Raw genomic sequence first — 13445 nt, forward strand, 5'->3', positions numbered from 1 at the left:
GTTCCAGGACAGCTAAGGCTGGTACACAGAGAAACCCATCTTGGAAAGAAAAAAAATGTTTGCTGAAATCAGGCTTCGGAGTTGAATGTGTCAAAAGGGGAAGTTGGGGCCTGGACAAGACAGGAAACAGAATTAAATTTTGTTTTGTTTTTTGAGACAGGGTTTCTCTGTGTAGCTTTGGCTGTCCTGGAACTCACTCTGTAGACCAGGCTGGCCTTAAACTCACAGAGATCTGCCTGTCTCTGTCTCCCAAGTACCAAGATTAAAGGCATGTGCCACCACGACCCAGCTAAGAGTTTATTATCTAGTGTTGGGAGGTGACTCAGTGGGTAAAGACGCATTGCTGCATAAAGTCTGAAGACCTGGGTTTGATCACTGCGACCCTTGTAAAAACCCAGGTACCCAAAGTACAGCTGAAATTCCAGCACTCCTGGAGAGATGGGAAGTGAAGACTGTATGAAGCATAGGAAGAAACAAGTTAGACCTTGCCTTAACAAGGTAAAGAGAATCAATTCCAGAAAGTTTTCCTCAGACTTCCATGTGTGCCGTGGCATAAATGTGCATGCGTGTGCGCAAACACACACACACACACACACACACACACACACACACACACACACAAAATAAAACCTTTAAAAGTCTTAACTTAGAAGAAGGTGGAAAAAGAATGTAAGAGATGGAGAATGGGACGAAATGCTGAGAAACGCTTTTGGCAGCATGGTCTTTGAACTCATAAACCCAGAGAAGTTGAACAAGATCAAGTCAGTCAAAATCCCAGCAAGAATGGAAGAGGCACTCAGAGTCCCCACTCCTAGCTGAGGAGCTATTGGCAATTGTTGGCTGGTAGGGAGTCAATTTTCTCTGGGGTGAGGCCCCTGGTATGCTACCCATGCACATGTGCATCCAGGCAACACTAACTGGATGCACTACCTACCTACCTACCTACCTACCTACCTACCTACCTACCTACCTACCTACCTACCTGCGTCTGTGTGTCTGTCTAGATAGGTATAGCCATATATTACATGAAAATGGAAGAGGGACATGTGGGGGGAGGGTCCAAAAGGAACAATGGGGAGTGGGTATGATCAAGATATATTGTATAAATGTATGAAACTGTCAAAGAATAAATTAGAATATCCTTTAAAGAATGTAGTGTCTACTCCTGCTAGTCAGTGACAATGATTTGTCAATGCATCAGGAAGAATTTCTTCTTTTCATGAGTTGACTTTCTAGTATGGACAGTAGATAACAAAAAGCAAGCAGGCTCGCAGGAGATAGCAATTAGGAGGAAAATTAAACAGGGTAATGCGAGAATGGGCCGGGGGGGGGGCTCACTGGGTAGCTCTGGCTGGCCCCAAACTCAGAACCACCTGCTTCCGCCCAGTATTAAAGGCGAGTTCTGCACCTGGCCTGATCCTGAGAGCTGTGCCAGAGAAGCAACGCGGGCTCATAATTACAAACATCTAAAGGATCACGTAAGGGCAGGGACTTGGAGATGGCTATATACTCTCAGAAATTTTTCAGAGCTGAACTGTTAGGTTAAGTTCAAGAGAGAGAGCTTAGGGAGAACAGGTATGGGCATGAAAATCTAAAGTATTTTTAGTTAAATGTTTAGAGTCAGAGATCCCTTTTCTGCTCTTTTCACTTAATTAGGCCCTTACTACTTGTGGTGGTTTATATTGTTAACTTCATGGAAAATAAACCCCTGGGCGTATCTGTGGAGGAGTTTCTAGGTTAGGTTAATGGAGGTGGAGAGAGCCATCCTAAATGTAGGTTGTACCATTCCATGGGCTGGAGTCCCAGAATAAATAAACACAGTCAAGTAGCACTGCTTCCTGCTCATGGGTACAGGGTAACCAGTGGCTTCACACTGCAACCGTGTCCTCTCTGCCATAATCTCAGACTGTGCTGTAATCAACCTTCCCCAATTTGCTCATTAGGGTATTTTGTCTTCCTCTCCCCTTCCTTAGGGATGAGAGATTCCATAGGAACCATCCTTCCTAACCTCTCAACTATTCCATAACAGGCTCTGTAAATGCGGCTCCTATGGTTCCCTCATCAATGGACTAGAGAAAGTAAGACTGGAAAGATGGAGCCACTGAGCACCTCTGAGTTCCCTTAGGTCCTTGGTTTGAACAGGGACAGCTCTAAAGGGACTTAGCCCATTCTCAGCCTCAAGAGGACAGTGGCTTACAAAAATGGCAAAAGCACTCCTTATGGCTGCCAGCTAGCATCTACCTTAATTTCCACTTGTAGACAAGGCTCACCTCTTTCCCCAAAGACAAAGAGGTCACATTGCTGTGTGATGATTAAGTGACGAGGGAAAGAGAGACCAAGAGGCTAGCATGGGGGGAAGTTTAGCCTCCGGGTCAGCAGTCACCATGATATCTACAGCAGGGGAGGTGACCGCAGTCTAAGTTGAACTTAAGACACTGCTGCAGCCCTAATATCAACCACATTCTGGTGGCTCGGGTACCTGGGTATGCAGAGTAAATATGATCTACAGAAAAAGATTCAGAAACCAATCCTGACCAGATATATTGGTACACATCGGTGAACTGGGCACTCAAGAAGCAAAGGCAGGAGGATTACCACAAGCTCAAGGCCAGCCTGAGCTATGAAAGATCTAGTCTCAAAAAAGAAAAACAAAGGAGTTGGAGAGATGGTTCACCAGTTAAGAGCAGTGATTGCTCTTTCAGAAGACCAGGGTTCAATTCCCAGCACCCACATGGCAGCTCACAACTGTCTGTAACTCTAGTTGCAGAGGACCCGACACTCTCATACAAATATACATGCAGATAAAACACCAATGCACATAAAAATCAAGAATTAAAGAAAACCTAACCAACCAAAAATAATTCAATCATCATCCTCATAATAGAAGAACAGAGCGTTTATAAACCTCTCTCATCACCTCTCTAGTTCCCACCAACCTCAGGACAGTAGTTTGCACAAAAGAATGGACCAACCAAGTTCAAGCTTGAAGTCAAGAAAAGAACCCCAAAACAGAAACATTTCTTTGCAAAACTGTTTATTAACTTTTGCATCAGTATGAGTATCTCTTATACCCTAGCACACTAGGATTCAGGGAGGTGGTAAAGTAGCAATGGTGAATTTGGGTATCTGGTCTCCCAAAAGAACCTGCCGCTCTACCCCAGATTCTTGAATGGCTGCCAAGCGGATCACTCCTCCGCTGGAGCCATCCCGTTCCATGGCCAGAGCGAGAGCTGTAGATAAAAGGAAGACATGGGTTTGGAGTTAGGTGCTGAGAATATGGCAAGGAATAAGGAATCTTGGCATGGCTTGGGTAATGAGGGCTGAGGTTCACAGGCCTAGAAGCCCAAATTCTCACCATTGGCAGTGAACTGCAGACATTCGTCCTTGGTCATGCCTTCCCGGTAGGTAGCATCAACGTAGCCGTAGATATATGAGCTCCCAGAGCCTCCAATGGCAAAGGACTGCCTTACCATCATACCCCCCATGGGAACTGAGTATACCTGCCCGAGGGAGGGAGGAGAAAAGCCATCAGTTGTACCCCACACATGTGCATTCACCTGCCCCTTTTTATTTTGGTTTGGAGAAAGTTTATGGCAAGGTACAGACAGAAAGAGAAAACAAAAAATGGCTGGCAAAGTGCCTGCTGGGCAAGCAAGAGTATCTGATTTAAATCTCTGGCATATGTAAAAGGCAGGCATGTCTGTCCTTGCAGTGGGAGAAGGGGCAGAGGGGAAGAGCTCTAAGGCTCACTGGCTAGGCAGCCTCGCTATAAGGTGAGCTCTGTGTTCAGTGTGAAGTGGAGAGACTAGAAGACCCTCCCAGCAGACCCCTGACCCCTAGCCTCCACACAAAGGCCTCTGCATCTACATGCAGACAACCACAGGAATATATGAACAGGACGATCGGATGGACAGACAGACACAGACACACACACATGGAATGGCTGAGGAGCGTGGAGCATCGAAGGTGTGACTCCAGTGCTCTGGCGGGAGGGCCTGACCTGCCCTCCTTCTTGAGGGTCCCAGCCTGCAATGATGATCCCCGCCATCAGGTCCTCTCGGTAGCGGTAACACATCTCCTTAAAGAGACTGGCGGCTGTGTGTACTAGTGGAGGCTCATTCAGCTCGATACTAGAAGGTGGGGTTGGAAGGTCACAGAGGAGGCAGTGTCAGAACCTGGAGGCAGGCCTCTGGGTGCCCTATGTTCCAGATCCCTTAGGATGTTTGTTCCTCCCCTGCCCACAAGCACCTGTGGAAACCAAGTTGGTAAGTGACGGCATCGGCTACGGCCTGGGTATCAGCTGCTGAGCCCGAGCGGCAGCAGAAGATATGGTCATGGATAGGGGTCAGCTTGTCAGTCACTCGGTTGGCGATGTAGGACCTGCGGGATGGCGGAACAGTGAGAAGGCCCCCACTTGCCTCCCTCCAGCTTCAGGGAGAAATCCTGGTAGTACCCGTCAGTTAGTTCTTCTGGAAATGAAATAGGGTGATTGGGGGCCAGACCTCCTATTTTACCAAAAGGTGGGGGGAAACTGGAAGCAGCAGAATTGGGAACAAATCTTTATCTCCAGGTAGAGGAGAAACGTCTCTTCCCACAGTGGTCTGAGGACGGTAAGGACGGACCGGTGGGCAGAATGGGGTATATGGATGGGGTGGGGGACACAAGAATACTTTTTCTGTTTTGAGCTCACCCAGTGGTTGTTCTAGAGTCGGCGCCTAGGACCACGCCCCCATCAAATTGCACAGCCATGATCGTGGTCTGGGAAAAAGAAGAGCGTAAGAAGAGTGAAGCTGAGCCTTGCCGCCTTCTTGAGATTCACTAACCTCAGTGACTCCTCACCCGGATTCTATAATACAAAATTCGTGCCCTGCGGACCCATTATAAAATCTTACGATTTTATATGTAAAAATATTTTTTTTTTACATAGAAGCTTCAAATGTAAAAAATCCAATCCTCAAACCCCAGGATCCAGAATCGTACGCTCGGTCCACCGTTCACCTCTCACCACGAAAGGTACCACCCCACTCCAGCATCCAGAGAACCCTTCTCCATCTCGCAAGACAACACTGCCCTCTCCAACGCACGAAGCTTTCCCTCGCGTCAGGCCTACTCCGACTCTCTCCTCACCCCTGTGGAGACTTCCCGGTTTTCCCAGTCTGGGGTGAGAGCCTCCGGCCCAAAAGCCGGGGCAGAGCCCCCGCCGCGAAGAGCTAAGGCGGCCGCCATGTTCCCCTTCTACTGCTGCCACCAAGCAACTGTCGTAAAGCGCTCCGTCACTCTCTTAAGTACCGCTCGGCGGCCTTCTGGGCGGGAAGCGACGCTGAGGGGGACGGCGGAAGGGAACGTAAGGCGCGTACGGGCCGGCCGCGTACGACCGTGAACACTTACGGCAGTGTGTCAAGTTACAAAAAAAGGGGTGGGTACAGGGAGGGGAGGCGGGGGCGGGGCCTCTTACAGACGCGCCCACCCAGGGACCTGGGGCGCCCCAGGCTAAAGACAGTTGTAACTGCGGCCCAACTTCAGAGATTTGTGTGCAGTGTCCAAAGGCTGGACATGCTAGAACCTGATTGTGTCCTGGTTGAAAGAGCCCACGAGATAGAGTATCATTTGTAATCGTTGGGGCATGTTTTCATTCCTCTTGAGTACAAACTTAGCAGTGTACGCTCGGAGTTGATTTTCTGGGTCTTTTGAAGAAGCTAGAATTGTTTTCTGGAGCATTTGTACATTTGACAACCACACCTGCCGTATCCACCTTCATGCGATAGCACTGGTATCCCCTCTCTCTCTCTCCATCTATCTATCGTCTGTCTGTCCGTCCATTCCAACTTTCTGTCTGTCTGTATTATGTTTTTTTTAATCATAACTATTCTAGTGCATGTGAATGTGAGCTTGTGATTTTGATTTTTTCCCGAATAATTATTAGTTAAGCATATTTCTATGGCTAGTGAGCCATTTGTGTATATTCTTGGAGCAAATGTCTATTCAAGGTTTGCTCATTTTTAAAAAAGGTATACTTAGGAGTTGGAGCACTGACTTCTCCAGAGGATCCTGGTTCAGTTCCCTGTACCCACACAGTAGCAAGCAACCATCTTTAATTCTAGTTCAAGATGGGATTTGACACCCATAGCAAAACACCAATGAACATAAAATAAAAAAAAAACTTTAAAAAAAGAGTTACTTGGTGTTTTGTTTTTGTTTTGTTTGTTTTTCAAGACAAGGTTTGTTTGTTTTTTTTTTTTTTTTTGGTTTTTCGAGACAGGGTTTCTCTGCGGTTTTGGAGCCTGTCCTGGAACTAGTTCTGTAGACCAGGCTGGTCTCGAACTCGCAGAGATCCGCCTGCCTCTGCCTCCCGAGTGCTGGGATTAAAGGCGTGCGCCACCATCGCCCGGCTAAGACAAGGTTTTCTAGTAGCTATGAAACCAATCCTAGAACTCGTTTTGTAGACCAGTCTGGTTTTGAACTCAGAGATTCGCCTGCCTCTGCCTCCCGAGTACTGGGATTAAAGGCCTGCACCAGGCAAGTAGGGTTTTGTTGTTGTTGTTTTGGTTTCTTGAGACAGGATTTCTCTGTGTAGTTGTCCTGGAACTCACTCTGTAGACCAAACTGACCTCAAACTCAGAGACCCACCTGCCTCTGACTCCTGGGATTAAAGGCATGTGTGTTATCATATATATATGATGTACATATATGTATATGATATATATATATTACTAGAAACATCACATATATGATTTTCAGGTATATTTCTACCACTTGGTGATAGCAAGATTATAAAATTATAAGATTATAAACTTTTGGCAAGTAACATAGCTCAGCCGGCGGATGCGCCCCGTTCACGCGGTGGAGGGCAAACCAACTTCTGCACATTGTTTTCTGACCTCCACACAATCACTGTGGCTCCAATTCACCCTTCCCCTCCCCCAACAAATAACTAAAAGTGGAAAAAGATGAAATTTTAAATTTTGGTGAAGTCAAGTGTATTCATTTTTTTGTTGGTTGGCTGTGTTTCCGCGGTAATACCCCAAACCCTCTTGCCAATTCATTGCTTTCTAAGATTTTTGTTTAGTTTTAGCTTTTGTTGCTGGATTCAAAGCCCGAAGCCCGAACCTTGTGCATGTATCCTAGGCAAGCACTCTAACAGTAAGGGACATCACCAGGACTACCTTACTTTTTTTATTTTCAAGAAGGATCTCCCTAAACTGCCAAAGCAAGCTTTGAACTTATCTGTATCCCAGGCAAGCACCATGCTTGTTAACTGTTGTATCAGCCTCCCAAGAAGCTGGGGTTGCAAGTCCCTGCTAGCAGGTTTAGCCTTTCTGACTTTTTTTTAAAAATAGGATCTCATGGAGCCTCCAACTTGCTGTGTTGGCTTTAAACTCCCAGTCCTCCCCCCTCTACATTCCTTCTGCTGGGGTTATTAGTAGGTTGTCATACCCACCCTGTTTTTTGTTTGTTTGTTTTTCTCATGACAGGGCCTCACTACGTAGCTCAAGCTATCCTGGAACTCTGCAAAACAGGCTGGCCTTGAACTTACGAGATCGGCCTGCTTCTGCCTGTACAGTGTAGGGCTAAAGTGGAGTGCTCCCACTGTCTGGAGTACACCCTGCTTTCCCCTGGATGATGAGGATCCGGACACCTCAAGTACTTTACAATAATCCAGGTGATACATAAATTTGATTTAGACAAAAAAAAAAGGTGCGGAAATGTGGGGACTGGTCAGATTTTCACAAACCCAATGCTGGTGTGCTGAAAGTCAGTTTAACAAGATTTTGAGTCCGAGGATCTGGGAAAATAGAATTCCTTGTGGAGCTAAGAAGACTATGGAGGGAATATTTTATGTGAAGAAGGCATTAGAAACTCAGTCTGAACCCATTAGGTGTGCAATGCCTAGTTGACACCCAAATGGAAACGCCGAATAGCCAGCCGAATATACAGAATTCTAGAGTTCAAAAGAGAGCAGATCTGGGCTGGACGGTGGTGGCACACGCCTTTAATCCCAGCGCTCAGGAGGCAGAGGCAGGCGGATCTCTGTGAGTTCGAGGCCAGCCTGGTCTACAAGAGCTAGTTCCAGGACAGACTCCAAAGCTACAGAGAAACCCTGTCTCGAAGACCAAAAAAAAAAAAAAAAAAAAAAAGCAGATCTGAGGTACAATTCCGGAGTTAGTATATGAAATGGTTAACTCTTTCCTGTTCACTAGTATGGGAGCGTGGACCAAGGAGACCTTTGATAAACACTGTGTGGAGCCGAGTGCCTGTTTGGTGACACAAGCTGTAGGTTGGAGACAGAACACAAAGGGAGATGGACTTCCGGCGGAGGCAGAGTGGAACTCAGGTGTGCTGTGTTGCGTTTGCCTTTGCTGTGTGGAGCTCAGAGGACAGGTCTGGACTGGAGACTTGGCTTAGGGCTGGCAACTGAAGCCATGGGAGTCGCTGAAATGGGCTCTGGGGAATGAGTCGTTCAGATGCAGAGAACAGGGGTGACACAGCTTCCCACATTTCCCGGCTTAAGCTACGGTCAGTTCATCATACATAACGCCTTATGTCGACAGCTACTAAAGAATTCTTTATTCCTCATTGCTCCTTGCAGCTTCTTGAGGCTGAGGATGTGAGGATCTCACACCGCACACTCTACCCTGCTGGGGGCGCGCCTTAACCGGTGACCTCACGGAGAAGGAAGGCTAGCCAGGCGGCCCGGTCCTTGGTGCTTAGATCCCTCCCCACAACAACGCCTTTCTGGTCAGTCCGCTCACACCGCGGTCATCAAGCCAGCTGCAGCAGGCCGTGGCGGGTCAGCAGGTTCTGGGTTCGGTTGTAGACGTCCTCCAGTACTCGGGCGGCCCGGGCCAGGGCCACCCGCGCGTCCGCCTCTGTGGTTCCGGGACACGCCAGCTGGAGCAAGCGGCCGCGACTCGGGAGGGCGAGGATGGCCAGGCGGGCGGCCTGGCGGATGAGCCATGGGTGGTGCTCGGCCAGCGCGGTGCTGTAGGCGTCCCCGCATTGCATGCCCGCGTCCGGACCTCCGAGCTTCCCTGTCGCCACCCTGTGGAGGCAGAGCTGCGACCAGCGCAGCGCGCGGTGCAGCAAAAGCAGCGTTCGCGAACCCGAGGCCCTGGCTTGGTCCCGGGGCGCGGTCCCGGGTAGCTCCAGTAGTCCTGCTTGCCGCTCCCACGTCGCCATAGTAGCCAGCGACGCGTAGTGCAAAGCGTCTGGGCCACGCACACAAGCCTCGAGGGCGGTCACCTTGACGAAGGCTTCACTGGTGGCGAAGGCGAAAACAGAGCCAAGCGGGGTTAGGAACCTGTTTGGTGGTGGAAAGGTGGAGATGACTTGAGAAAGAGCAATCCATCCTTTGGAAGACTGCTTTGGGGAGGGAGACCACGCACCTGAGTAGTTCCCTCCATCCTGCCAGATACTGAGACAACTGCACATCCCCTTCGGGGCTCAAACAGGCCAGGAAGGGGCTCATCATGCGACCCAGCACCCCTTGAGGCCCCAGACAGGGAGGCTCTTCCTTCCCCGGGACCACCAGGGCTGTCAACTCTGGACCGATCTGGGAGGTAGACATAAGAGAGATAGATGGGTGAAAAGTTCCTAACCTTCTCGGCCTACTATTGGGTTCTGAAAAAATTGGCCCTCCCGTTTAGCCGGGTTTCCTCCTGGTTCTTCTTATCATCTGAAGGGGGAGGGGACGAGAGAGGAGCCTCCTTTCCTTAGCTTCTCAGTCTGGGACCCCTGTTTTTTTGTTCAGAGCCCTTAGACTCTGGCCTTAACTCAAACGTACCTGGGAAGGTAGCGGTCCCTCCGGATTGCAGGACTGCACCCCCGGCCTGCAGCCTGTCAGGATACCGGAGGTGATCTGAAGCAAGGCGGTAAGGACTGGAGAAGGAGAAGGGGGCTCGAGTTCCCACAGGCTGGACTGCTGACTTCTCTGAGCTGGTAACACAAGAGGCCACTCATGAAAGAGTCGCACACTGGTGTAAAGAAATAACAGCGTGAGGATAGCGAAGGGAATTGCATGGCAGAACCAGCGTCCCAGGGCTGGGGATGTCAGTGAGACCCCCATGACCTTTGCTGGCACACCTCACCTAGCTGGGTGGTGGTTTTTGCCTGCCGTGGTGTCCAGAGGTGCAGATGGTTAATAATTAATCTATTAAGGACCCCTCCCCTGTGTCCTTTGCCCCAGAGGCCAGAGCCTGGCGTGAGGAACCTAATGAAGATCTGGGGGATTTGGCATGTGACACGTTACCTTTACATGTGGGACTAACCTGTAATAAGAGGCAGCCTCTTATGGGTCCTACCTTAACCCTGGGCACGAATTCATTAGACCCTGAGGATAATGGGTCTTTGTAAATCTCAAGTGGGGACCGAGTAATAACACTGTGGGTGGAAAAGCTGATCCCAATTGCCCAATAACTCTTGCTGGGGGGGGTGATAGCAGCGTTCTTCTTTTACATTCTTGTGATTTAATTTTTTTTTTGTTTTTTTGTTTGTTTGGTTGGTTTTTGTTTCTTTTTTTTTTGTTTTTTTGTTTTTTTGTTTTTTGAGACAGGGTTTCTCTGTGTAGCTTAGGAGCCTGTCCTGGGCGTGACTTCATTTTTAAGCTCCACATTAACTTTTCCTTCACTAAAACAATCTTTACTCTCTACTACCATGGCAGGCCCTATACTAGATTCCCCCAGAATATAAAAGTGTTTTTATGGCTGGCCATAGTGGCCCAGGCCTTCGTGTAACCTTAGGTATTTGGGAGGCTGAAGTAGGAGTATAAAAGCACAAGGCCAGCCTGCATTACTTATCCACAAAAATTTTAAAAATTTTAAAAATCTGTCTTAAAAGATTTTAAAGTGTGAAAAGAGCCATTCCTACTCCAATAGCAATGTCTAGAGATGCTCACAAGGCCCAGCATTTGACATACCATTATTGGTCTCTCTAAAATACTAAAATACAGACGAATGAAAATGGCTGTCTGGAACTCCTGACACCAGAATTGTTGATCTTTATTCCAAGAAGCTTGGGAAGGCACCAAAATCCATATGTGGTGTGTGTCCAAGCAGACTTTGAGGAGTTTGTGCTCTGAGACCTAAAGTCCTCATGACATTTCCTACAATAACAACACTAGTAGGGTATAGGGTGATTCCGCTTGTGGTAAATGTGTTCATGACAGGATCTAGTGAATGTTCCTTATTGAGGAGCAGAAAACCTTTGTTGAAGGCACAAATACAGGTCAGAAAGCTAAGTAAATAGTATGATTTTTTTTGTTTTTTTTCGAGACAGGGTTTCTCTCTGTAGTTTTGTCTGTCCTGGAACTCACTCTATAGAGCAGGCTAGCCTCGATCTCACAGAGATCTTCCTGGGATCCTACTTCTGCCTCCTGAGTGCTGGTATTTAAGGCGTGTGCCACCACTGCCCAACTAATATTAAACTTTTTAAGATAATAAAAATCAAACCTTGTTCTGTGAAAAAAACATTCAAAATAGTTTAAAATTTAAAAAAAAAGTATCAAAAGGGTTAGGAGTTTGGCTCAGTGGTAGAGCATCTTTCTAGTGTGTGCAAGACTCCAGATTCAACCCCCTGCACTCTGTGTGCATGTGAGTTTGTGTGTGTGTATGTATGTGTGCACATGTGTGTATGTATGTATGCATGTGAGAGTGTGTGTGTGTGTGTGTGTGTAGCACAGCTCAAGCTGCACTGGGAGCATCTTCTGTGTTCCCCACTGGAATGCAAGTTTTGATGAAGACAGGTGCCTTCTCCCTCTGTGTATTCTGAAGACTGAACCCGTGATTTTGCATGTGCCAGGGAAGCACTTAGCCTTGAGCTGTAGCATCTTCAAATCCCACTTTTTCCCCTTTTCCCTTTTAATTTTTGAGACAAGGTCTAAATTGAGCAGGTTGATTCCTTTTATTTATTCGCTTCTTTGAGACAGGGTCTCTTTGAGATGAGGTCTGGTTTATTGATTTATTTGAGACAGTGTGTCTCTATAGCCCTGACTGTCCTGGAACTCACTCAATAGATCAGGTTGTTCTTAAACTCACAGAGATCTGCCTGCCTCTGCTTCATGAATGCTGGGAGTAAAGGTGTGTATCACTCTGGTCCACATCTCAGATTGGTTCTGAACTTTCTATCCTAAGCTTTTGGAGCCACTGTGATCACACACAGGCTGGAGCCACTAGGCCTGGTCAGGTGCCTTACTTTTCTTGGTCATTTTAGGCATTTGGAATATTGTTTGCGTCAAATGCATTATGAATAAATAAATAGATAAATAAATAAACAAACAAATATTTGTTAAGGAGAGCAATGTGTCTGAATGAGGCCAGTAAATCAGAGATGGTCCCTGCCCCCTGACAAATCTAGCATGTTTTGTTTTCTTGTTTTATGAATTAGGGGGTCCAGGGGCTGGAGAGATGGCTCAGAGGTTAAGAGCACTGGCTGCTCTTCCAGAGGTCCTGAGTTCAATTCCCAGCAACCACATGGTGGCTCACATTCATCTATGATGAAATCTGGCGCCCTCTTCTGGTGTGCAGGCACACATGCAGGCAGAATGCTGTATACATAATAAATAAATCGTTTTAAAAAAAGAATTAGGGGTCCATCTACTGGTCATAGGAGGGAAGGCATTTCGGGAAAGGAGTGAAAAAAATATAAGTAAACCAGGGCAAAGTGGGTGTAATCCCAGAACTCAGGAGCCTGAGGCAGAAGGATCAAGAGTTCCAGGCCAGTCTGGGGTATATAGTGAGCTCCAGGCTAGTGTTGACTACACAGTAACCCCTGTCTTAAAGAATATCAGAAGCAGGAAGAGTAGCCCCATTTGTTCAGTTACCTCAGTCCCTGTTCTGAAAGTCTTAGAATTATTCCCAGCTCACTGGATATGGTGCCCCCTGCTGCTAATCCAAGCACTTGGGAGGTCTAGGCAGAAAAATTGTGGAGAAGGTCGGCTTAAGGCAACCTTGCTCGGGCAACCTTCATCGGTGTTTTATGTTAACAAACTAAAGAGGAGGGAATCTCAACTTTTAAAAGTCTCAGCTGGGTGGTGGTGGCACAGGCCTTTAATCCCAGCATTCAGAAAGCAGAGGATGGCGGATATCTGTGAGTTGAGGCCAGCCTGATCTACAGTGGAAGAAGAAGTTCAAGGACAGGCTCCAAAGCTTCACAGAGAAACCCTGACTTGGAAAGCGAAGCGAAGGGCTGGAGAGATGGCTCAGAGGTTAAGAGCATTGCCTGCTCTTCCAAAGGTCCTGAGTTCAATTCCCAGTACCCCCCATGTTGGCTCACAACCATCTGTAATGGGGTCTGGTGCCCTCTTCTGGAAGTATAGGAAGTAAAGAGGAGGTAGAAGAGGAAGTAGAAGAGGAAGAAGTAGGCCGGGCGGTGGTGGCACACGCCTTTAATCCCAGCACTTGGGAGGCAGAGGCAGGCGGATCTCTGTGAGTTCGAGACCAGCCTGGTCTACA

At 47.7% G+C, this 13445-nt stretch overlaps 2 protein-coding genes across 2 annotated transcripts; both read right to left on the reverse strand.

The window, feature by feature from the left end:
• Positions 1–3017: 3017 nt before the first annotated feature.
• On the reverse strand, positions 3018–5267 carry Psmb6 (proteasome subunit beta 6). The gene is made up of 6 exons (XM_005349681.3): positions 5128–5267; positions 4691–4758; positions 4249–4380; positions 4001–4130; positions 3356–3500; positions 3018–3230 (listed from the first exon to the last, which is right to left on the reverse strand). The coding sequence occupies exons 1-6, from the start codon at positions 5224–5226 to the stop codon at positions 3088–3090; spliced, it is 717 nt and encodes a 238-aa protein (XP_005349738.1). The 5' UTR covers positions 5227–5267; the 3' UTR covers positions 3018–3087.
• A 3269-nt stretch (positions 5268–8536) lies between these two features.
• Gltpd2 (glycolipid transfer protein domain containing 2) lies at positions 8537–10444 on the reverse strand. The gene is made up of 3 exons (XM_005349682.2): positions 9782–10444; positions 9384–9550; positions 8537–9298 (listed from the first exon to the last, which is right to left on the reverse strand). Exons 1-3 carry the CDS (start codon positions 10061–10063, stop codon positions 8761–8763), a joined length of 987 nt encoding a protein of 328 aa, XP_005349739.1. The 5' UTR covers positions 10064–10444; the 3' UTR covers positions 8537–8760.
• Between the last annotated feature and the right edge of the window lie 3001 nt (positions 10445–13445).

Source organism: Microtus ochrogaster, chromosome 7 (genome assembly GCF_000317375.1).
Source record: "Microtus ochrogaster isolate Prairie Vole_2 chromosome 7, MicOch1.0, whole genome shotgun sequence".
Lineage (NCBI taxonomy): Eukaryota > Metazoa > Chordata > Mammalia > Rodentia > Cricetidae > Microtus > Microtus ochrogaster.

Coding starts and splice junctions, on each gene's coding strand:
- Psmb6 (XM_005349681.3), bottom strand. CDS start 5,226: ATGGCGGCCGCCTTAGCTCTTCGCGGCGGGGGCTCTGCCCCGGCTTTT. Junction 4,381..4,690: donor GACTCTAGAACAACCACTGG/GTGAGCTCAAAA, acceptor GCCATCCCGCAG/GTCCTACATCGCCAACCGAG. Junction 3,231..3,355: donor TCTGCAGTTCACTGCCAATG/GTGAGAATTTGG, acceptor TTTTATCTACAG/CTCTCGCTCTGGCCATGGAA.
- Gltpd2 (XM_005349682.2), bottom strand. CDS start 10,063: ATGGGGGTCTCACTGACATCCCCAGCCCTGGGACGCTGGTTCTGCCAT. Junction 9,551..9,781: donor AGGGACCGCTACCTTCCCAG/GTACGTTTGAGT, acceptor TCTACCTCCCAG/ATCGGTCCAGAGTTGACAGC. Junction 9,299..9,383: donor GGATGGAGGGAACTACTCAG/GTGCGTGGTCTC, acceptor ACCACCAAACAG/GTTCCTAACCCCGCTTGGCT.